We start from the raw sequence: 25,349 nt of genomic DNA, 5'->3' as shown, positions 1-25,349 counted from the left end.
ACCTACTTATACTGGGGCAATTTCTAATGGCCAATTTACCTATCAACCTGCAAGTCTTTGGCTGTGGGAGGAAACCGGAGCACCCGGAGGAAACCCACGCAGACACAGGGAGAACTTGCAAACTCCACACAGGCAGTACCCAGAATTGAACTTGGATCGCTGGAGCTGTGAGGCTGCGGTGCTAACCACTGCTGTGTTGAAAGCAATATAGGCACACTCCTAAATGTATGATGCTCAGACCACTTATGTGTACCTGAATAATAATATAAGGCATAATAGGCTTTTAACCACAACAAAGTACCACTCTCCACCAGTTAATGGACTAAATTCACCTTATGGGCTACTATGTTCGCAATAGTATTTCCTGTTGTAGCCACATGCACTTATGCCTTGACCTAGATTCTTTTGCAGCCTTTCTGTGGTTGGAGAGACAGTCACAGACTCACAGAGTCATTATGGCACAGAAGGAGGCCATTTGGCCCACAGAGTCCATGCCGGCTCTCTGTAGAGCAATCCAACCAATCTCATTCCTCTGCGTGATCCACATAGCCTGCAAGTTTATTTCCTTCAAATGCCCATCCGATTTCCTTTTGAAATCACGAATGGTCTCTGCTTCCACTCCCCTCGTACACAGTGAGCTCCAGGCCATTACCACTCACTGAATAAAACAGTTCTCCCTCACATTCCCCTGCATCTCTTGCCCAAAAGCTTAGATCTGTGTCCCCTAGTCCATGTACCATCAGTCAATGGGAACAATTTTTCCTTGTCTACCTTATGTAAACCTATCTTAATCTTATACACCTCTATCAAATCTCCTCTCAATCCCCTTTGCTCCATGGAGAACCTCAGCTTCTCCAACTTACTATTGCAGTTAAACTCTCTCATCTGTGGAACCATCTGGCAAATATCCTCTGCACGCTCTCAAGGGCTCTCCCATCCTTCCTAAAGCGTGGTGACCAGAACTGGAAGCAATACTCTAGGGCTTAACCAGAGCTTTATCCAGGTTCAGAAAAAATTCCCTGATTTTGCACTCAATAACTGTATTTGGAAGACCAAGATCCCATATGCTTTGCTAACTGCTCTCTCAATATATCCTGTCACCTTCAAAGACCTATGCACATGAACCCCCAGGCCCCTCTGTCCCTGTACGATCTTTAGAACTGTGCCATTAAGTCTATATTGCCTCTCCCTATCCCTTCTGCCAAAATGCATCAGTTCACATTTCTCTGTATTAAATTCCGTCTGCCACTTGTCTGCCAATTTTGCTAGTCTATCTATGTCCTGTTGAATTCAATTGGTATCATTCATACTGTCTCGCACACCTCCAAGTTTGGTATCATTGGCAAATTTTGAAATTTTGCTCTGTATTCTGATACCCAAGTAATTTATATATATCAAAAAAGCAGTAGTCCTAGCACAGCCCCTTGGAGAACACCACTGTTAACCAGCCTGTGATGTGATATTTTATCAAACACTTTCTGAAAATCCATATAGACAACATTGACCTCATTCCCTTCATCAACCTTCTCTGTTACTTCATCAAAAAATTCAATTCGATTACTCAAGCATGATTTGTCTTTTACAAATCTGTGCTGGCTCCCCTTAATTAACTCAAATCTCATCAAGTGCCTGTTGATTTCTTCCTTTATTATTATTTCTAAAACCTTTCCCACCACTGATGTTAAACTGACCGGCCTGTAGTTATTAGGAATGTCCTCACATCTTTTCTTGAATAAGGGTGTCATATTTGCCATTCTACAATCCTCTGTCACCTCCCCTATATCTAGGGAAGATTGGGAGATTATGGCAAGCCATTCCGCTATCTCAACTCCCACTTCCTTTAGCGACCTAGGATGCAAGCCATCCAGACCAAGCTACCTATCATTCTGAGCATACCAGCCTTTCCAGTACATCCTTCCTTTCAATTTTTACCCCATCCATTACCTTTACCATCTCTGTTTCTACTAATATGTTGTCAGCATCCTCTTCCTTAGTAAACACCGATACAAAGTGCTCATTAAGTATTCTAGCCTTGCCCTGTGCCCCTAAGCATATATCACCCTCTTTGTCTCTAATAGGCCCCACCCCACCACCTACTGTTGCTTACTATTTACGTTCCAGTAGGGTTCCGTTTATGTTAGCTGCCATTCTATTCTCATATTCTCTTTTTGCCAGCCTATTTTCTTCTTCACTTCACCTCTCAACATATTGTATTTGGCCTGGTTCTCACTTGAAGAATTCACCTGACATGCATCATACACACTCTTTTATTGTTTCATCATATTCTTTATCTCCCTCATCATCCAAGGTCTCCTGGCTTTGGTTCCTTACGTTTCACCCTTGTTGGTATGTACCTAGCCTGTACCTGAAACAGCTCCTCCTTAAAGATCACATATTGTTCTGTTACAGTTTTTCCTGTCAATCTTTGGTTCCATTTTACTCTGGCCAGATCCCCTCTTATCCTCTTCCAATTGAGAAGTTCTACTTTAGATTGCACCTTGCTCTTCTCCATTACTAATCCAATCCTTATGATGCAATGATCACTCTTACCCAGTTTTCCCCCATAGACACTAGCTTCACTTGGCCCACATCTTTCTCCAGCACCAGATCCAGAAATGCCTCCTTCCTAGTTGGACTGAGAACATATTGTCAAGGAAGTTCTCCTGAACACATTGCAGAAAGTTTTCCCCCTCCTTTCCCTTTACTCGAACATTATCCCAATCGATATTTGGGTAATTAAAGTCCCCCAATATCACCGCTGTATAGTTCTTGCACATCTCAGTGATTTCCCTGCAGATTTGCTCCTCTATCACACTGTCACTATTTGGAGGCCTTGAGAATACCCCCAGTAGCATGATCATACCATTTTTGCTCCTTAATTGTAACCAAATGGATTCTGTCTTTACGCCCTCAAGGTCATCCTCCCTTTCCAACACTCCAATATCATCCCTAATCAGTACTGCAACTCCACCTCCCTTTTTCCCTTCTCTATCGTTTCTGAACACTTTTGATATTAAGCGCCCAGTCCTCACCATTTCCATATTGCCGCCAATTCATATTTCCAGACATCTATTTGTGTTTGTAGCTCACCAACTTTATTCACCACACTTTGTGCATTTATATACATGCATTGTAAACCCATCTTTGTATTCTTCATAGTCCTTCATACTCTGCTCCTATCTAATATGGTACTACTTCCTTCTCTAGTACTATCTGACACTTTCATTCCTTGATGCACCTTATTCCTCTTTTCTACCTCTATATGCTGGTGCCCATCCCCCTACCAATTTAGTTTAAACCCTCCCCAACCACACTAGTGAACCTCCCCATGAGTACATTGATCCAAGTTCTGTTGAGGTACAACCCGTCCCTTTTGAATAGGTGGTGCTTCCTGCCCCAGAACTGGTCCCAATGTCCCAAGAACCTGAAGCCATCCCTCCTGCACCATGCCTCAAGCCACGTACTGATCCTCCCTATCTTCCTAGTTCTACCCTCGCTAGCACATGGCACAAAGATTACTACCTTTGAGCTTCAACTTTTGAACTTCCTCCCTAGCTCATGAAAATCTGATCATAGGGCCTCAATACCTGCCCTCTTTATGTTGTTGGTACCGACGTGTACCACAACTTCTGGCTCACTTACTTCCCCTTGCAGAATATTCTGCACCCTCTCCGTGATGTCCGTTACTCTGGGCACCAGGGAGGCAATCATGCAGGACTCATGATGACAGTTACAGAAATGCCCATGAAGTGTCCTGAAGTTCCCACATGGTGCAGGAATTGCAAGCAAAAGGTCTCAGTTGCTCATCCATTATCTAAGAAAAAAAATTCTATTCCCTCTTATAAAAACTAGTTAGTACCTTGTATAAACTATTAATTTTAATTAATGACTCTCGACCTGCTCTGTGCTAATACTCATATTAATTCACTTACTGTTATCCATACTGATTGAAATTTTGTTAATCAAACTAAGCTATAAATTTAATACAGTACTTTATAGTTTCCCGGTCCTAGTTCAAACCATTGCCCTAGTTTAGAGAGAAAAAAACCTTAAAACTCACCAACAAATCACCTATCTGCTGCCCTCTGACATCACTCCTTGTTTTTTTTTTAGAACACCAGTGGAATCTCTCTCCGCTGTTTCAAGCTCAAACTTACTGCAGACTGTTGTTTTCATCTAAGTGGGACGGAGAGAGAAAAATTAATCTCTGGCCTTCCCCTTGGATTGGTTCATTGCATCATCAAATAAAACCACCACTTCGAATAAGGAACCTACCTCCATCTTGGCACCTGCATTGCATTTTTAGCTGAGTTTAATGAATGAAACCAATTCAACATTACACATGCAAAAATCTATTAGAGGTGTTGAAATATGCGAACAGCCACCATTGTTTGGAATTGGTTTAATATAACATTTTTAATGGCTCTTTGGGAGTTTAATGACTAAATCTCGAGCCACCTTTTTGTTTCAGCAGCCTCATGTTGCGATCAAGTTAGAAAATAATGCTGGAATTCTGTGCACCTGTTTCAGCTAAACAAAATAAGTGACAGCCATTCGCTGGTTTATTCCTCAGGGCACTGCCTTGACCAATCAGAGTTAAGCTGCCTGGGTTAAATTTCAAACAAAGCTTGGCAGTTAACAGTCAGTCACTGTTAACTGGTGCATTCTCCATGGCAATGCCTCTACCAATCAGAGTTCACTTGCCAACCAATCAGCAGTCCCTTCTCATACAGTATAAAATTGTTTTCCCTTACATTGGTATTCTTGCGGATTATCCTGATGAGTGCAAGACGAAAAACTTCGACAACATGTCTCTATTTTTAGCAATACTCGTTCTGTATTACCAAACGACTAATTCATTATATCATGAAACTAATTTTCTACCAGAAACAAATTGTAATTTAAACTAAAAATCCCTTCTAGGCCAACTAGGTAAAAATCTTAAAATGTAACAAGGATATACTTATTTCCCAGTGTATTTATTAATCACCTATTATCTAAGTATCCTGCTGTTATCTATCTATCCTTTCATCCATCCAATCCATGTGTTTATTTAAACAGAAATAGGATTGATTTTTTTCTGTATTTGTCTCTCTTCCCCAATATATGGGGCGGCACAGTGGTTAGCACCGCAGCCTCACAGCTCCAGCAACCCAGGTTCATTTCTGGGTACTGTCTGTGTGGAGTTTGTAAGTTCTCCATGTAACTGTGTGGGTTTCTGCCAGGTGCTCTGGTTTCCTCCCACAGCCAAAGACTTGCAGGTTTATAGGTAAATTGGCCATTGTAAATTGCTCCTAGTGTAGGTAGGTGGTAGGAGAATAGTGGGGATGTGGTAGGGAATATGGGATTAATGTTGGATTAGTATAAATGGGTGGTTGATGGTCAACACAGACTTGGTGGGCCAAAGGGTCTGTTTCAGTGCTGTATGACTCTATGATATCAATGCAGTGTAATGTAACTGCTGTTTATAGTTACAATAATTCAAAAGATATTTTATGAACTAAAGTATGAAAAGGGCATCTGGAGTTCATTTAGACCCTTTTGTAAAGCAAAACTGTAAGTACATAGCCAAGAAAAAAACTTCAGGCTGATAAATTAATATGTACATGATTTGCAGCCACTGCAAGATGTGACAGCTAAAGAAGGGCAGCTGGTCGTGTTGGAATGCCGAATTAAAGGGGTACCTTTCCCAAAAATGGAATGGTACAGAGAGGAAACTTTAATAGAAGATTCTCCTGATTTCCGGATCCTGCAAAAAAGTAGGTATTGTTTATTATAGTTGTGATTAATTAACACAGCAAATCCAAATATACCTGCCCATTCTGGAATCATATTGCATTAGTTGGCAGGTTATATAGAAAGTTCACTAAGGAGGGATTAATATACATATAGTTCCGCATTTGCAAGTCCAATTGGTAATGTATTCTGGATAACAAGCTGGGATGTTTGGTTGAGTAGCTTTTATTCGGGCAAAAGTGATTCTGCCTGCTTAATATAGGGACGACCAGGCACAGAGGACATGGAACAGCTAATTTTAAGTAGAGATGGAATCTTCTCCATTAAACATGTCTAAGGTTATGCCCACATCTGATTTTAAGGCCTTTTTTAATGTACAAGGAGGAGGTACTATAGAAATTGGATAGGATAAAAATAAAGAAGTGTTACTTAAAAGGTTGGCAGCACTTAAAAAAGCCACCCAACCCAGAAAGGATGCGTCCTAGATTACTGAGGGAAATAAGAGTGCAGATAGCAGAGGCTCTGGCCATAAACTTCTAATTCTTTTTAGATATGGGACTGGTGCCAAAGTACTGCAGGATTGCAAATATTATACTGCTATTCAATAAAGGACAGTGGGATGTTAGTGTTAGGAAAACTTTTAGAGGCAATAATCCAAGACCAAATTAACTGTCATTTGGAAAAATATTGGTTATTAAATGATATCCAGCAGCATTAGTTAAAGGCAAATTGTTTTTGACTAAAGTGGTAGACTTCTTTGATGAAATGTGGAAGATGTATATATGGATTTTCAAAAGGCATTTGATAAAGTACCTCAGGATTAAAAGGATCCTGGCTATATGGATGTGAATTTGGCTAAGAGATGGAAACAGATATTAGAGGTGACTGGTTGTTTTTCAGACTGGAGAGTAATATATAATGATGTCCGACAGGAGTCAGTATTAGGACCATTGCTCTTTTTGATATAAATGGGCTTGGACTTCAGTACACTGGACATCATTTCAAAGTTTTTGGATGACACAAAACTCAGAAGTGTAGTAACAGTGAGCGGGATAGCAACAGACTTCAGGAGTACATAGACTGGTGAAATGGACAGACATATGGCAGATGCAATTTTAACACAGAAAAAAGTGAAGCATGCATTTTGTTAGGAAGAATGCCAAGAGGCAATATAAATCAAATGGTACAAATTTAAAGGGAGTGGAGGACCAGAGAAACCTGGGGGTGTATGTACACAGATGTTTGAAGATGGCAGGACAAGTTGAAAAAACTGCTTAAAAAGCGTACAGGATCTTTTTTTTATTTATTCAGGGGATGTGGACATCGCTGGCCAGGCCAGCATTTATTGCCCATCCCTAATTGCACTTGAGAAAGTGGTGGTGAGCTGCCTTCTTGAACCGCTGCAGTCTTTGGGGTGTAGGTACACCCACAGTGCTGTTAGGAAGGGATTTCCAGGATTTTGACCCCGCGACAGTGAAGGAACGGCGATATAGTTCCAAGTCAGGATGGTGTGAGGTTTGGAGGGGAACTTCCAGGTGGTGGTGTTCCCATGCATCTGCTGCCCTTGTCCTTCTAGGTGGGAGAGCTCACGGGTTTGGAAGGTGCTGTCAAAGGAGCCTTGGTGAGTTGCTGCAATGTATCTTGTAGATGGTATACGCTGCTGCCACTGTGCGTCGGTGGTGGACGGAGTGAATGTTGAAAGTGGTGGATGGGGTGCCAATCAAGCGGGCTCTTTGTCCTGGATGGTTGTTGAGCTTCTTGAGTGTTGTTGGAGCTGCACCCACCCAGGCAAGTGGAGAGTATTCCATCACATTCCTGACTTGTCATGTAAATGATGGACAGGCATTTGGGAGTCAGGAGGTGAGTTACTCGCAACAGAATTCCCAGCATCTGACCTGTGCTTGTAGCCACAGCATTTATGTGGCTGATCCAGTTCAGTTTCTGGTCAACAGTGACCCCCAGGATGTTGATAGTGGGGGATTCAGCAAGGGTAATGCCATTGACTGTCAATAGGAGATGGTTAGATTCCCTCTTGTTTGAGATGGTCATTGCCTGGCACCTGTGTGGCGTGAATGTTACTTGCCACTTAGCAGCCCAAGCCTGGATGTTGCCCAGGTCTTGCTACATATGTACACGGGCTGCTTCAGTATCTGAGGAGTCGCGAGTAGTGCTGAACATTGTGCAATCATCAGTGAACATCCCCACTTCTGACCTAATGATTGAAGGAAGGTTATTGATGAAACAGCTGAAGATGGTTGGACCTAGGACACTATCCTGAGGAACTCCTGCAGTGATGTCCTGGTACTGAGATGATAGACCTCCAACAGCCACAACTATCTTCTTTTGTGCTAGGTATGACTCTAACCAACGGAGAGTTTTTCCCTGATTCCCAATGGCTCCAGTTATGCTCGGCTCCTTGATACCATACTCGGTCAAATGCTGCCTTGATGTCAAGGGCAGTCACTCTCACCTCACCTCAGGAGTTCAGCTCTTTTGTCCATGTTTGGACCAAGGCTGTAAAAAGGTCAGGAGCTCAATAACCCTAGTGGAAACCAAACTGAGTGTCATTGAGCAGGTTATTGCTGAGCAAGTGCCGCTTGATAGCACCGTTGACAATTCCTTCCGTCACTTTGCTGATGATTGAGAGTAGACTGATAGGGTGGTAATTGACCGGGTCAGATTTGTCCTGCCTTTTGTGTACAGGACATACCTGGGCAATTTTCCACATTGCAGGGTAGATGCCAGTGCTGTAGCTGTACTGGAACAGCTTGGCTAGGAGCGCGGCAAGTTCTGGAGCACAAGTCTTCAGTACTATTACCGGAATGTTGTCAGGACCCATAGCCTTTGCAGTATCCAGTGCCTTCAGCCCTTTCTTGATATCACATGGAGTGAATCGGATTGGCTGAAGACTGGCATCTGTGATGCTGGGGACCTCAGAAGGAAGCCGAGATGGATCATCCACTTGGCACTTCTGGCCAAAGATGGGTGCAAATGCTTCAGCCTTTTCTTTTGCACTGATGTGCTGGGCTCCCCCATTATTGAGGATGGGGATGTTTGTGGAGCCTCCTCCTCCTGTCAGTTGTCCACCACCATTCACGACTGGATGTGGCAGGACTGCAGAGCTTAGATTTGATCCATTGTTTGTGGGATCACTTAGCTCTGTCTATCGCATACTACTTCTGCTGTTTGGCACGCAAGTAGTCCTGTGTTGTAGCTTCACCAAGCTGACACCTCATTTTTAGGTGTGCCTGGTGCTGCTCCTGGCATGCCCTCCTGCACTCTTCATTGAACCAGGGTTGGTCCCCCGGGTTGATGGTAATGGTAGAGTGGGGGATATGTCAGGCCATGAGGTTACAGATTGCTCAGTTTTGAGTTGTTAGATCTGTTTGAAATCTATCCCATTTAGCACGGTGGTAGTGCAACACAATGGTGGGTACCCTCAGTGTGAAGACGGGACTTCATTTCCACAAGGACTGTGCGGTGGTCACTTCGACCAATACTGTCATGGACAGATGAATCTGTGACAGGTAGATGACAGGTGAGGACGAGGTCAAGTATGTTTTTCCCTCTTGTTGGTTCCCTCACCACCTGCCACAGACCCAGTCTAGCAGCTTTGTCCTTTCGGACTGGGCCAGCTCGGTCAATGGTTGTGCTACCGAGCCACTCTTCGTGTTGCACATTGAAGTCTCCCACCCAGAGTACATTTTGTGCCCTTGCTACTCTCAGTGCTTCTTGCAATTGGTGGTCAACATGGTGAAGCACTGATTCATCAGCCAAGGGTGGCCGGGGTGGGGGTGGTACGTGGTAATCAGCAGGAGGATTCCTTGCCCATGTTTGTCCTGATGCCATGAGACTTCATGGGGTCTGAAGTCAACGATGAGGACTCCCGGGGAAATTCCATCCCGACTATATACCACTGTGCCGCCACCTCTGGTGGGTCTGTCCAGCTGTTGGGACAGGACGTACGCAGGCATGGTGATGGTGTTGTCTGGGACATTGTCAGGTATGATTCTGTGAGTATGGCTATGTCAGGCTGTTGCTTGACTAGTCTGTGGGACAGCTTTTCCAATTTTGGCACAAGCTCCTAGATGTTAATAAGGAGGACTTTGCAGGGTTGACAGGGCTGGGTTTATCGTTTTCGGTGCCTCGATCGATGCCAGGTGATCCATCTGGTTTCATTCCTTTTCTTAGACTTCATAGCGGTTTGAAACCACTGAATGGCTTGCTAGGCCATTTCAGAGGGCACTTAAGAGTCATCCACATTGCTGTGGGTCTGGAGTCACATGCAGGCCAGACCAGGTAAGGACAGCAGATTTCCTTCCCTGAAGAACATTAGTGAACCAGATGGGTTTTTACAACAATTGACAATGGTTTCATGATCACCACTAGACTAGCTTTTTAATTTCAGATTTTTTTAATTAATTGAATTCAAATTCCACCATCTGCCATGGTAGGATTCGAATCCATGTCACCAGAGCATTAACCTGGGTCTCTGGGTTACTTGTCTAATGACATTACCACTATGCCACTGCCTCTCCTCTTTGGCTGTATAAACAGTAGCATAGAGTACAAAGGTAAGGAAGTTATGCCAAATGTCTATAAATCACTGGCAGGGCCCCATCTAGCTTTGGCGAAAGGGCACTGGAATGGGACTAATTAGGTAGCTTTTTCAAAGAGCTGGCACAGGCAAAATATACTGAATGGCCTCCTGTCCTTCATCATTTTATGAATTTATAAAAGTTAATGAGAATAGTATCAATCCCTTTTGTTTACATTAATTGTGCTTTACATAATTCTGGAGATTTATACTAGTTCCAAAACAGAAGGAGACCATTCAGTCCATCCTACCTTTGCTGGTGCTGTCTGTTCAACTGGAGCTATTTACCCTCATGCTATTTTCCCTTTCCTTATATATTCTTCCTTTTAAAATACAACAAAAAATGATACAGCACAGAAGGAGGCCATTTGATCCATCATGCCTGCGCCAGCTCTTTGGTAGAGCTGTCCAATTGATTCCATTTCCCTGTTCTTTCCCCTTAGCCCTGCAATTGTTTTCCTTTTCAAGTGTTTATCCAATTCCCTTTTGAAGGTTAATATTGAATCTGTTTCCGCCACGCTTTCAGGCAATGCACTCCAGATCATAACAACTCGCTACACTAAAACAGTCTCCTCATCTCAGGTCTGGTTCTTTTGTTAATTATCTTAAATCATTCTGGTCCATCTCCTTTGCACCCATTCTAAGGTCCTGACATCCTTCCGAAAACGTGTTGTTCAGAATGGGACAAAATACTCCAATTGAGGCCTAAACAGTGATTTATAAAGGTTTAACATAACTTCCTTGATTTTACACTCTAATCCTCCGTTTATAAAGGTAAACATTCCATCGGCCTTTTTAACAGCCTTTCCTACAACCTTTAAAGGTGCAGAGCAATAGCAATAAGGCCCGGGAGTAGACTGTTTACTGCTGAATCTTCCTGGCTCATTATTCTGTAGAGCTCTGCGCAGTGAATAAAGTACCAAATAAAAATTGTATCATTGCAAGTCTCATCTTTTGTTACGATTTCAGGAATATTTAACAAAATATTTCCCCCAGAAAATTAAACCTGTTTTTACTTTAATTCTTTACTTTAATTAGCATGGTCTTTGAGACCAGTGATAGATCATAACATTCTTCCATAATTATATGGTTCAGCTGCAAGTTTGGTCAAAAAGAGAGATAGCTGTAAATTATTTTGTAAAGAATTTGAGACTGTTCCAGTATAAAGTGTCAAATGGATATTAAGAAAGGAATTGAGTCTTTAATTTTATGTTGGTTTCCCATGACCTGTCCAAGTATCAATTGGGTGTTAATTGTATTCAGGCAGTGGATGTTAATTGGGGACTCACCGGTGCTCATGTATGTAAGAGCAGCTAAAAGTGTGGTTGTTGGTTGGAGGTGCGCAACATGCAATGTGTGTTTCTGTAAGTAAAAGCTTTTAAGTATATGTTCTATTCTTCACTGCAAGTGACCTGAGTTGTAACTCCAAGTACCAATATACAAATTTTCCAATTCTGCAATTAAACCCAGATGACGTCAGGCTAAAATTAGATTTGTTTCCTTGAAGAGGGGCAACTGGTTTGAAGAATTGCACCTCAGTAACAGAATAATACATTGTTTTATAAAGACTACTGCACAATCAGCTGCCTTGCCATGAGCAATGCCACAGGAGGTCCACCATCAGTGATTCTAATTTTTTTATGGGGTTGTGGGCATCCCTGCAAAACCAGCATTTGTTGCCCATCCCTAATTACCCTTCAGAAGGTGGTGGTGGTGGTGATCCACTTCCTTGAACCATTGCAGTCCTTATGATGTAGATACACTCACAGTGCTGTTAGGGAGGGAATTCTAGAAATTTGACCCCGTGACAGTGAAGGAACAACAATATAGTTCCAAGTTAGGATGGTACATGACTTGAAGGGGAACTTGCAAGTGGTGATGTTCCCATATGTCTGTTGCCCTCATCCTTCTAGATGGTAGAGATCGCGGGTTTGGAAGGTACTGTCGAAGGAGCCTTGAAGAGTTGCTGCAGTGCATCATTTAGATGTTGCATACTGCTGTCATTGTGTGCTGATGGAGGTTCTCTTCTGTTTGACCTCCTTGTCTCGAGAGACAATGGGTATGCGCCTGGAGGTGGTCAGTGGTTTGTGAAGCAGCGCCTGGAGTGGCTAGAAAGATCAATTCTCGAGTGACAGACTCTTCCACAGGTGCTGCAGATAAAATTGGTTGTCGGGGCTGTTACACAGTTGGCTCGCTCCTTGCGCTTCTGTCTTTTTTCCTGCCAACTGCTAAGTCTCTTCGACTTGCCACGCTTTAGCCCCGCCTTTATGGTGCCCCACCTTTATGGTTGCCCGCCAGCTCTGGCAATCGCTGGCAACTGACTCCCACAACTTGTGATCAATGTCACAGGACTTCATGTCGCGTTTGCAGACGTCTTTAAAGCGGAGACAAGAACGGCCGGTGGGTCTGATACCAGTGACGAGCTCGCTGTACAATGTGTCCTTGGGGATCCTGCCATCTTCCATGCGGCTCACGTGGCCAAGCCATCTCAGGCGCCGCTGGCTTAGTAGGGTGTATATGCTGGGGATGTTGGCCGCCTCGAGGTCTTCTGTGTTGGAGCTACGGTCCTGCCACCTGATGCCGAGGATTCTCCGGAGGCAGCGAAGATGGAATGAATTGAGACGTCGCTCTTGGCTGATGTACGTTGTCCAGGCCTTGCTGCCGTACAGCAAGGTACTGAGGACACAGGCTTGATACACTCAGACTTTTGTGTTCCGTGTCAGTGCACCATTTTCCCACACTCTCTTGGCCAGTCTGGACATAGCAGTGGACGCCTTTCCCATGCGCTTGTTGATTTCTGCATCGAGAGACAGGTTACTGGTGATAGTTGAGCCTAGGTAGGTGAACTCTTGAACCACTTCCAGAGCGTGGTCGCCGATATTGATGGATGGAGCATTTCTGACGTCCTGTCCCATGATGTTCGTTTTCTTAAGGCTGATGGTTAGGCCAAATTCGTTGCAGGCAGCTGCAATCCTGTCGATGAGACTGCAGACACTCTTCAGAGTGAGATGTTAATGCAGCATCGTCAGCAAAGAGGAGTTCCCTGATGAGGACTTTCCATACTTTGGTCTTCGCTCTTAGATGGGCAAGGTTGAACAACCTGCCACCAGATCTTATGTGGAGGAAAATTCCTTCTTCTGGAGACTTGAATGCATGTGAGAGCAGAAGGGAGAAGAAGATCCCAAACAGTGTAGGTGCGAGAACACAGCCCTGTTTCACGCTACTCAGGATAGGAAAGGGGTCTGATGAGGTGCCGCTATCCTGAATTGTGCCTTTCATTTTGTCATGGAATGAGGTGATGATACTTAGTAGCTTTGGTGGACATCCGATCTTATCTAGTAGTCTGAAGAGACCACGTCTGCAGACGAGGTCAGAGGCTTTGGTGAGATCAATGAAAGCAACGTAGAGGGGCATCTGTTGTTCACGGCATTTCTCCTGTAGCTGGCGAAGGGAGAACAGCATGTCAATGGTGGATCTCCCTGCTCGAAAGCCACACTGTGCCTCAGGGTAGACACGCTCAGCCAGCTTCTGGAGCCTGTTTAAAGCGACTTGAGCGAAGACTTTCCCCACTATGCTGAGCAAGGAGTTTCCACGGTAGTTGTTGCAGTCACCGCGGTCACCATTGTTTTTATAGAGGGTGATGATATTGGCATTGCGCATGTCCTGAGGTACTGCTCCCTCGTCCCAGCACAGGCAAAGCAGTTCGTACAGTGCTGAAAGTATAGCAGGCTTGGCACTCTTGATGATTTCAGGGGTAATGCCGTCCTTCCCAGGTGCTTTTCCGCTGGCTGGAGAATCAATGGCATCACTGGAGTTCCGATTTTGTTGGCTGTTCATCCAGCTCATCCATGACTGGCAGAGACTGGGCTGCATTGAGGGCGGTCTCAGTGACAACATTTTCCCTGGAGTACAGTTCTAGGTAGTGTTCCACTCAGCGGTCCATTTGCTTGCGTTGGTCATTGATTATGTCCCCTGATTTAGATTTGAGGGGGGCAATCTTCTTGATGGTTGGCCCAAAAGCTCTCTTAATGCCATCATACATTCCTCTGATGTTTCCTGTGTCAAAGGCCAGCTGAATATGACTGCATAGGTGTTGCCAGTAGTCATTTGCGCAGCGCCTGGCTGTTCTTTGTGCTTCTGGCTGCTTTAAGTGCTACGGATGTTAACTCACTGGGGGCTTTCTTGTAGTTCAGCAGTGCAATGCGCTTAGTGGCTATGACAGGTTCCAGCTCTTCAATGTGAGATTGAAACCTGTCTGCATTCCGCTTCACACGTTTGCCATAGGTGGTCATTGCTGAGTCATAGATGGCGTCTCTGATGTGGGCCCACTTGGTCTCTGCATCCCCTGTAGGAGTGTTTTGAAGGGCTTTTTCAAGTGAATTTAGAAACTTACGTAACAGCTGTGGATAAGAAATTCTGCTCGTGTTGATGCGCGGGCGGCCCTTCTGCTTGGAGTGATGTAGCTTCTTTGGTTTGAGGCTAATCTTGCTGCACACCAGGGAGTGGTCGGTGTCGCAGTCCACACTGTGGAAGCTGCTTGTGATTTGAACGCTGTTTAAAGAGGCTCGCCTTGTGACGATGAGGTCCAGCTGGTGCCAACGACGTGATCTTGGGTGCCTCCAAGAAACCTGGTGACAGGGTTTGGTGTGAAGGTGGGAGTGAATAATTAAGGTGGTGGATGGGGTGTGATCCAGTGAGCTGTTTTGTCCTGGATGGTGTTGAGCTTCTTGAGTATTGTTGGATTCAGGAAAATGAAGAGTATTTCATCACACTCCTGACTTGTGCCTTGTAGATGTGGACAGGCTTTGGGGAGTCAGGAGGTGAGTTACTTGCCACAGAATTCTCAGCTCTGTCCTGGTCTTGTGTCTGGTCCAGTTAAGTTTCTGGTCAATGGTAACCTCCAGGATGTTGGTGGTTGGGGATTCAGCGATATAAATGTTGTAGAACATCAAGGGGCGATAGTTAAGTTCTCTCCAGTTAGAGATGGTCATTGCCTGGCATTTTTGTGACACAAATGTTAGTTGACACTGATTAGCTCAAGCCTGAATATTGTTCAGGTATTGCTGCATGTGGGCACCAAATGCTTCATCGTCTGAGGAGTTACGAATGGAGCTCAACACTGTGCAATCATCAGTGAATATCCCTACTTCTGAACTCATGATGAAGGGAAGGTCAGTGCTGAAGGAGCTGAAGATGGTTGGGCCTAGGACACTGCCCTGAGGGACTCCTGCAGTGATGTCCTGGGGCTGAGATGATTGGCCTCCAACAACCACAACCATCTTCCTTTGTGCTAGGTATGACTACAGCCAGTGGAGAGTTTTCCCCTTGTTTCACATTGACTTCAATTTTACTAGGGCGCCTTGATTCCACATTTGGTCAAATGCTGTCTTGATGCCAAGGGCAATCACTGTCACCTCACCTCTGGAAATCAGCTCTTTTGTCCATACTTAGGCCAAGGCTGTAATATGGTCTGGAGCCCAGTGGCCCCGACGGAACCCAAACAGAGCAGAGGTGGGCAGGTTATTACTGACCAAATGCTGCTTGATAGCACTGTCAATGACACTTTCCATCACTTTGCTGATGATTGAGAGTAGACTGATGGGGTGGTAATTGGCCAGATTAGATTTGTCCTGCTTTTTGGAGATGGGACATTTCTGGGCAATTTTCCATGTCGTCGGCTAGATGTCAGTGTTGTGACTATACTGGTATAGCTTGTCTAGGGGCGAGGCTAGTACTGAAGCATGTCTTCAGCACTAGCTCCGAATGTTGTTAGTGCCTACAGCCTTGAAGCTTCAGTGTGCTCAACCACATCGTGATATCATGTGGAGTGAATCAAATTGGGTGAAGATGGCATCTGTGATGCTGATGACCTAAGGAGGAAGCCCAGCTGAATCATCCACTTGGCACTTCTGGTTGAAGATTGTTGCATGTATTTCAGCCTTGCCTTTTGCACTGGCAAGCTGGGCTCCCGCATCATTGAGAATGGGGTTGTTCGTGGAGCTTCCTGCTCTTGTTAGCTGTTTAATTGTCCACCACCACTCATGACTGGATGTAGCAGGACTGTAGAACTTTGATCTGATCTGTTGGCCATGGGATCACTTGGCTCTGTCTGTAGTATGTTACTTCTGCTGTTTAGCAAGCTTGTAGTCCTGTGGTGTATATGCACCAGTTTGGTAGTTCTTTTTTAGGTATGCCTGGAGCTGCTCCTGGTGTGCCCTCCAACACTCCTTATTGAGCCAGGATTGGTCCTTTGGCTTGATGATAATTGTAGGGTGAGGGATCTGTCAAGCCATGAGGTTACACTTTCTGGTGGAGCATAATTCTGCTGGTGCTGATCTCATTGCATCTCATGGATGCCTAGATTTGAGCTGCTAGATCTGTTCTGAATCTATTCAATTTAGCACTGTAGTAGTGCCACACAACATGATGGTGGGTCTCCTCAGTGTGACGACAGGACTTTGTCTTCACGAGTACTGTGCGATGGTCATTCCTACCGATGCTATCATGCATCTGCAATAGGTAGATTGGTGATGATGGGGTCAAGTAGGTTTTTCCTTCATGTTGGTTCTCCCACCACCTGCTGCATGCCCAGTCTGGTAGCTATGTCCTTCAGGGCTTGGACAGTTCATTTAGTAGTGGTGCTACTGAGCCACTCTTGGCAACGGACATTGAAATCTACTACCCAGAGCATATTCTGTGCCGTTGCTACCCTCAGTGCCTCTTCCAAGTGGTGTTCAACATGGAGGAGCACTGATTCATCAGTTGAGGGAAGGCAGTATGTGGTAATCAGCAGGAAGTTTCCTTGCTCATGTTTGACCTGATGACTTCATTGGGTCCGTAGTCAATGTTGAGGACTCCCAGGGTCACTCCCTGCTTACTGTATACCACTGTGCTGTCACTTCTGGTGGTCTGTCCTGCTGGTGGGACAGGACATATCCAGGGATGATGCTGGAGGAGGCTGGCACATTGGCTGAAAGGTATGATTCTGTGAGTATGAATATGCCAAGCTGTTATTTATCTAGTCTGTGGGACACCTCTCCAAATTTGGCATAAGTGCCCAGAAGCTAGTGAGGAGGTCTTTGCAGGGTTGACTGGGCAGGGTGTGCCTTTGTTGTATCCGGTGCCTAGGTCGATGCTAAATGGTCTGTCCAGTTTGATTCTTCTTAGATTTCCTGCAGCGGTTTGATACAACTGAGTGGTTTGCTAGGCCACATGAGAGGGCTGTTAAGAGTCAATCACATTGCTAAAGGTCTGGAGTCACATGTAGCCCAGACTGAGTAAGGTTGGCAGATTTCCTTCCCTAAAGGACATTAGTGAACTGATTTTTTTATATGACAATCTGGTAGTTTCATGGTCATCATTGCTGATAGTAGCTTTTTATTCCAGATTTATTTAATTAATTGAATTTAAATTGCCCAACTGCTGTGGTGTGATTTGAACTTATGTCTCCAAAGCGTTAGTCCAGGCCTTTGGATTATTAGTCCAGTAACATTGCCACAATGCTATGTTCCCGGTTTGAAAACATACTATTTTGACAACACGTAAAATATTTTCAAATTTGTCACCTTAAAACCATTCCAAAAGCCTTGGCAGATTCAATTGAATTTAAATTTGCCAAAGCTACATTTATGTTTTTAGTCTGTAAATCTTGCCTGTTCAGAAACACAGAATTTTTACAATGCAGAAGGAGGCCATTCAGCCCATCGTGTCTGCATCAGCTCTCCGAAAAAGCAATTCACCTCGTGCCACTCCCCCGCCTTCTCCCCATCACATTGCACATTCTTCCTTTTCATATAACAGTCTAATTCCCTTTTGAATGCTTCAATTGAACCTGCCTGCAGCACACTCACAGGCAACGCATTCCAGACCTTAACCACTCGCTGCATGAAATTTTTTTTCCTCATGTCACTTTTGCTTCTTTTATCAATTACTTTAAATCTGTGCTTTCTCGTTCACGATCCTTTCATGAGTGGGAACAGTTTTTCTCTATCAACTCTGTCCAGATCCCTCATGATTATGAATACCTCTATCAAATCACCTCTCAGCCTTCTCTTCTTCAAAGAAAACAGTCCCAACTTTTATCTTCATAACTGAAATTCCTAATCCCTGGAACCATTCTCATGAATCTTTTCTGCACCCTCTCTAATGCCCTCACATCTTTCCTAAAACATGGCTCCAAGTGAGGCCGAAATACTGTCAATAACTTCAAATAAGTTTAAGTTCAACAGAAGCTCCTTGCTCTTGTACTCTATGCCCCTATTAACAAATCCCAGCAGGATACTCTATGCGTTATTAACCGTTTTCTCAACCAGTCCTGCCACCTTCAATGACTTATGACATATACACCCAGGTCCCTCTGCTCCTGCATCCCCTTTAGAATTGTACCATTTATTTTATATTGTTATTATTGTTTTATTTTTCTTTGAAAAATGTTGTCCAAATGAAAAAATCTGAATTAATAACTTATTTTCTTTACCTTTTCCTTTTTCTGTTTCCCTGTTATTTATTTAGAGCCACGGTCAATGAGTGATTCAGGTAAGTGGCTTCACATTTTGGGGCTTTTGTCATTTTTGTTGAGTAGACACTTAGACAAAGCTGGCCATAAGTAGAAAGGTTCACAAACTTTTTAAAGGGAGGGGAAACGGCCACTTGCTTTTTTTCTTGTATATTTACTTGTACAATAACAGGGTGAAACTGGAAACAAACTGAAAAAAGGATAGGGTCTGATAAGTATGCCTCCAGCTTTTTATAGAAATGAAGGAAGACTTTGGTACCATCGGTCAAGTCACGATAATTTTCAGCAGCACATATACACTTTGAGGTGAGTAATGGTGTACAATGCACAGTAATGCTGCAGTTATAGTGTAAATGCAAATTCAGTGCCTATGTTGACAGTTAAGTGGAGTAAGACTCTACATTATAGGATGAACTTGTACTCTGGGAAGCAGGGCAAGGAAGCCTCACTTAAGAGAGCATAGGTACGAGAATTGGCGGTGGCATGGGGGCAATAGATCTGTAATCCTATTTCCAATGTGCACTCCCTTTGTGTGTGCTGGGTGCCCAGTAGTGTTGAATTTATTCATATCTAGATATATGTATCCAGCAAAGGGAGATTACCCTTGGCAGTAATGTCAGCGTTCATTTCTTCAGTCTGGCTATCTGTGACGACTAGGTGAGAAAGGGGTCTAGGGGTCTATTACTGTCTTTATCTGGTCTTATTTTACCAGGGTTTAATTTTAAACACACTGTGTTTTGAGCTCCCCCTTGGTGAATCCTTGTTCACCACTTTCCAATTATAAGGCAAAGAAATGAACACATCAGGTTTTCTTAGGTTTAAAGAAGAAAAGTGAAATTTATTAAACTTACTTAAACTTTAATTCGGTTAAAGCCTATAGACGCACACCGCGCCCCACGCTAGCATGCATATGCGATACGCACATGCAAATAGAGACAGAAAAGAGAAGAAAAATAAAATGGAGAGGTTTGAGGCAAACTCTGAAGAGGGGTTTGTTACTGTGCTTTGAGCACGCTGTAGGGTCCTTGATTGTAGGTAGTCCTGCTTTTCATTGGGGCCCAGTATTCTTCTTAAACCTTGTTCACTGTAGGAGACTTCTCTCTCTTGGGGTTCATATGTCTTCAATGGTTTCCGAAGTTGGTGAGAGCGAGATGAGAGCAGACAGGAGAGAGATGTTCTCAGTCCAGGAGAAAACAGCTTTCTGGGTTTTAACCTTGTGGTCAGTTCAAATTCAATAAAACTCCAACAGTCAGTTAGCTAAACTGGTCTGACCATGTCTGTCTGTGTATTCGGCCATCTTAGTAGTTAACCCGGAATGCTTCAACGTCTGGTAATCAAAAATACATTGTGGATTAAATTGGAGCAGGGAGTGACTCCTTTGTCCGTTCCAAGTACAGTCTGTTACTATGCACATGTCTTTCCAGTCAGAGGCTTGGCAACTCCTTGTGATAGGCGCTGCTTTCTTTCCAGCCACAATTTTAAGTTTTAATGTTCATGTGGCGAAATAATGTGTGCCTCAGTCTTGGCAGGTGGGGGGTGGTGGTTTGCCAGACACTGTCAGAAAGAACATTGAGGAGAATTTTGACCTCAAACAACACATTGCCCGTCACTGTAAAGGTCACCATTGGCCTCAATTTCTTTGCCTCTGTCTCCTTTCAGTGCTCCACTGGAGACATCACTAGGGTCCCTCAGTCGTCTGCACATAAATGTGTAAGGCAGGCATAGATGTTAACTTCTCCACAGATGTCAACTTCTCAACAGATGACAATAGCCAGAATGAAAAGGCCTCTGGCTGGAATCACACAGATGCATGGTGCTAGTGATTGCACATATGTGTCAATCCAAGGACCACCACATAGAATCATAAAGCACAGATGGAGACCATTTAGCCTATGCTGGCTCTTTGAAAGAGCAGTCATGCTCAGTCTCGCATTCCCGTGTTTTGTCCATAACCCTGCCAGTTCCTAATCCTCAAACACCTGGCCAATTCCCTATTAAAACTATTTACGCAATCAGCTTCCACCACCTTTTGACATAGACCATTCCAGATCCTGACAACTTTGAATGAAAACATTTCTTCTTATCTCCCCTCTAGATCTTTTGACTAAGCCACTCGCCAGAGGAAATAGTTTGTCTCTATTTACTCTATCTAAACCTCTCATTTTGAAAACCAATATTAGATAATCTCTTCAGCTTTTCTGCTTCAAGGACAGCTTTCCTAACTTTTCCTGCATTTCCTCGTAAACAAAATTCCTCATCCCTGGTAATATCCTGGTAAACCTCCTATGTGCCCTTTCTCAGGTCCTTACATCTTTCCTGAAGTGTGGTGCCCAGAATTGTCCACAATACTCCAGCTGAGGCCTAACCAGTCATTTATAAAGTTCTAGCATCATCTCTTTGCTTTTATATTCTATTCCTCTATTTCTAAACCCAAGTAACCCATTTGGTTTTTTCACCACCTTATCATCTTGTCCTGCCACCTTTAAGGATTTTTGTATAAGAACACCATGGTCTCTCTGCTATTTTCACTTTTCAAATTTATAGTAAACTGTCTTTCTTTATTAGTCCTCCCAAAGTGCATCACTTCAAACTTCTCCACATTGAAGAAGTTGCCAGGCTTCTGCGCATTTCACCATCCTGTGTCATCCTGAAGCCTCTAACTATCCTCATTACCATCTACTACTTTGCCACGTTTTTGTACCATCTGCGAACTATAATGCTGCTCCTCACACCCAAGTCTAGGCTACTTTGAAAAATTAAAAAGAGTAATGGATCCAAAAGTGACCCTTGAACACCACTGCAAACTACTTCCCAGTCTGAAAAAAAACCATTCATCCCTCTGCCTCCTGCCACTGAACCAATTCCGCATCCATACCACCATTTTCCCCTTAATTCCATGAGCTTCGATCTTCTTAATAAGCCTCCTATGTGGCACTCAGTTGCATGTCCTCCTAAAGTCTGTATATAATTATCCACTGCAATGCTTTGATCAATGTTCTCTGTTACCTCATCATAGAATTCAATCAAGTTAGTCACACAGGATTTGCCTTTAACAAATCCATGGGCATCCTTGATTAACACAAGCATTGCCAAATGAAAGCTTATTTTGGCCTTGACAATGGTTTCCAATAACTTTTCCACCACTGATGTTTGGTGGACTTGCCTACAGCTTCCTGTTTTATTTCTTTCCCCTTTCTTGAATAGTAGTGTAACGTTAGCAACCCTCCAGCACTATGCCTGCATCCAATGAGGATTGGAATATTGTGACCAATGCCTCTGCTATTTCTCCTACTATCAACCAAGAGTTTTCATGGGCTGCAAGGGGCTTCAATTCATCAAAGTACAGCTGATTTTCAACCACAAGAGATTCATGCAGGTCTGTGCCAAATTCCTTGGCAGCTATCATAATGCCTTTATACTGCAGCAATCCAACATTCCAGACCTCTTCTTACCAGGTTCAGTGGAGACAAGGCATACTCCCCCTTCAAACTTGGCTTAGGATGCCTATAAGGAACCCTAACAATAAGGAGCAAAAATGCTATAACCAGAGCCACATAACCACCAGCTGTCATCAAGCCTTTGGCACATTGTCGATGTGCTTCAGGTCCCTAAATTGGTCTGGAGGCACTCTCAGTACTCGCCATGAAGGTGTCAAGAATCATAGTAGTACCTGCACAATGTTGCACAGCAGAGGGGATTAGAAATCATGATGACCAAGGCACTCATCAATCATCTTCTAATGATGACAGTATTGAGGAGAGGGAGGAGAACGATGAGCAATATGAAGATGAGGCACACATCGCCAGACCAGCTGCTTGCATTGCTGCCAGGGATGCCCACATGTTAACTTTTTATTGCCAATTCCTAATTGCCCTTGAGAAGGTAGTAGTGAGCCACCTTCTTGAATTGCTGCACTCTATGTGGTCACGCAGGATGTACTATACTGCCATAGTTTGAAACATTTATGATTGATTTGCAAGTGAAGCATTTCACTTTACAGAATCAAAAAAAGATTCTGGCCTGCCGGATAACAATGTATGAAGACTTAATACATTCATCTGAAATTTTTGCATTCTATTTTAACCTGTTTATAATAAGCAGCTCTGCTAAAACAGCAAAGACATTTCAATTGAACATATTAAATGCACAAAAGTGTAAATAATATAGAATGGGCAATACTTAATTTAAAAAATACAATGCCATTTCTCCACCCCCACAGATATAATAATTTCATTCTTTATTAATTCCCATCATACCACGGGCTAAATATCATCCAGTATTTCCTGTTCAAGCACTCTCATCATTTCCACCTTTGCCCAAGTTATCTTCCCCTCATGAGCCACAAGTGTACATCCAATAATGGACTTTTCTACACAGCGCTGTTAGGCATAGAGTTCCAGGAATTTGACCCAGTGACAATGAAGGAACGGCAATATCTTTTCACGAAAGGTTGAGTGTGTGACATGCAGAGGACTTTGGAAATGATGGTTTTCCCATGTGCCTGCTGCTCCTGTTCTTCCAGGTGATAGAGGTCAAGGGTTTGGGAGGTGCTATCAAAGAAGCCTTGGCAAGTTGCCCCAATGTATCTTGTTGATGGTACACACTGCAGCTACTGTGCACTGGTGATAGAGGGAGTGAATGTTAAAGCTGGTAAATGGAGTGCCAGTCAAGCAGACTGTTTTGTCTTGGATGGTGTCGAGCTTCTTGAAAGTTGTTGGAGCTGCACCCATCCAGATAAATGAAGAATATTCTATCACAATCCTGAATTGTGCCTTGCAGGTGGTGGAAAGACCTTTGGGAGTCATGAGGTGAGTCACTCGCTGCAGGAAAACCAGCCTAATGTCTGCTGATTAGTCACAGCATTTATGTGGTTGGCCAGTTAAGTTTCTGGTCAATGATAGCCCCCCAGGGTGTTGATGGTAGGGGATTCATAATGATAATGACATTGAACATCAAAAGGAGATGGTTAGATTCTCTCCTGTTGGAGATAGTCATTGCCTGGCACTTGTGTGATACGATCGTTACTTGCCACTTATCAGCCCAAGCCTGGATGTTGTCCTGGTCTTGCTGCATGCAGGCGCAGACTTCTTTATTATCTGAGGAATTGCAAATGGAACTGAAAACTGTGAAATCACTAGCAAACATCCACACTTCTGACCTTATGATGGAGGGAAGATCATTGATGAAACAGCTTAAGATCATTGGGCCTAGCAGACTGCACTGAGGAACTCTTGCAGCAATGCATCGGGGCTGACATGTTTGCCCTTCAACATCCACAAACATCTTTCTTTGTGCTAGGTATGACTCCAACCAGTGTAAAGGTTACCCCGATTCCCATTGACTTCAATTCTACTAGGGCTCCTTGATGTCACATATGGCCAAATGGTGTCAAGGGCAGTCACTCACACCTCGCTGCACCTCCCGAATTCAGCTCTTTTGTCCATATTTGCACAAAGGCTGTAATGAGGTCTGCAGCCGACTGGTCCCGGTGGAACCCAAATTAAGCATCCCTGAACATATTATTGCTGAGTAAGTGCCATTTGATAGCACTATCGATGACACCTTCCATCACTTTGCTGATTGGGAGTAGACTGATGGGGCGGTAATTGGCTGGATTGGATTTGTCCTGCTTTTTGTGGACAGGACATACCTGGGTAATTTTCCACATTGTTGGGTAGATTCTAGTGTTGTAGCTGTACTGGAACAGCTTGGCTAGAGGCACAACTAGTTTTGGAGCACATGTCTTCAGCACTACAGGTGGGATGCTGTAGAGGGCCATGGCCTTTGCTGTATCCAGTGTGTTCAGCCACTTCTTGATATCACATTGACTGAATAGAATTGGCTGAAGACTGGTATCTGTGATGCTTGGGACCTCAGGAGGAGGCCGATGGATCATCTATTTGGCAGTTCTCGCTGCAGATGGTTGGAAACACATCAGCCTTGTCTTCTGCACTCACGTGCTGACTCCCCCATCATTAAGTGCAACACAACACAATACAGGATGTCCTCAGTGTGAAACCAGGACTTCATCTCTACAAGGAATGTACAGTGAACACTCATACCAATACTGTCATGGATGGATGCATAGAGTCATTTATGGCAGAGGAAGAGGCCATTCAGCCCATCAAATCCATGCCGGTTCTCCGAGGAGCAATCTAGTCAGTTCAATTTCCCTGGTCGATCCCTGTAGACCTGCAAGTGTATTTCATTCAAGTGGCCATCCAATTTCCTTTTGTCTCCACTTCCACCACCCTCATGGGCAGAAGGTTCCAGGCCATTACTACTCACTGAGTGTATTGAAGAAGGCATTGAGAAAAATTCATGGTAATCAGGCAGAGTCAACATGGTTTTGTGAAAGGGAAATCATGTTTAACCAATTTATTGGAATTCTTTGAGGGAGTAACATGTGCTGTGGATAAAGGGGAATTGGTGGATGCATTGTACTTAGATCTCCAGAAGGCATTTGATTAGGTGCCACATCAAAGGTTATTGCAGAAAATA

At 43.8% G+C, this 25,349-nt stretch overlaps 1 protein-coding gene across 1 annotated transcript in view; it reads left to right on the top strand.

The window, feature by feature from the left end:
- mypn (myopalladin) overlaps nt 1-25,349 on the top strand; it is a 414,790-nt gene that overhangs the window by 170,955 nt on the left and 218,486 nt on the right. The window contains exons 6-7 of the mRNA XM_068052409.1: nt 5,618-5,759; nt 18,845-18,868. Coding sequence (XP_067908510.1) covers nt 5,618-5,759; nt 18,845-18,868 — 166 coding nt within the window. The remainder of the gene's footprint in view (nt 1-5,617; nt 5,760-18,844; nt 18,869-25,349) is intronic.

The sequence above is a fragment of the Heterodontus francisci genome, chromosome 20 (assembly GCF_036365525.1).
Source record: "Heterodontus francisci isolate sHetFra1 chromosome 20, sHetFra1.hap1, whole genome shotgun sequence".
Taxonomy (NCBI): domain Eukaryota; kingdom Metazoa; phylum Chordata; class Chondrichthyes; order Heterodontiformes; family Heterodontidae; genus Heterodontus; species Heterodontus francisci.
Note: the sequence above shows the minus strand (reverse complement) of the source record. Positions and strands in the feature narration are given on the sequence as shown.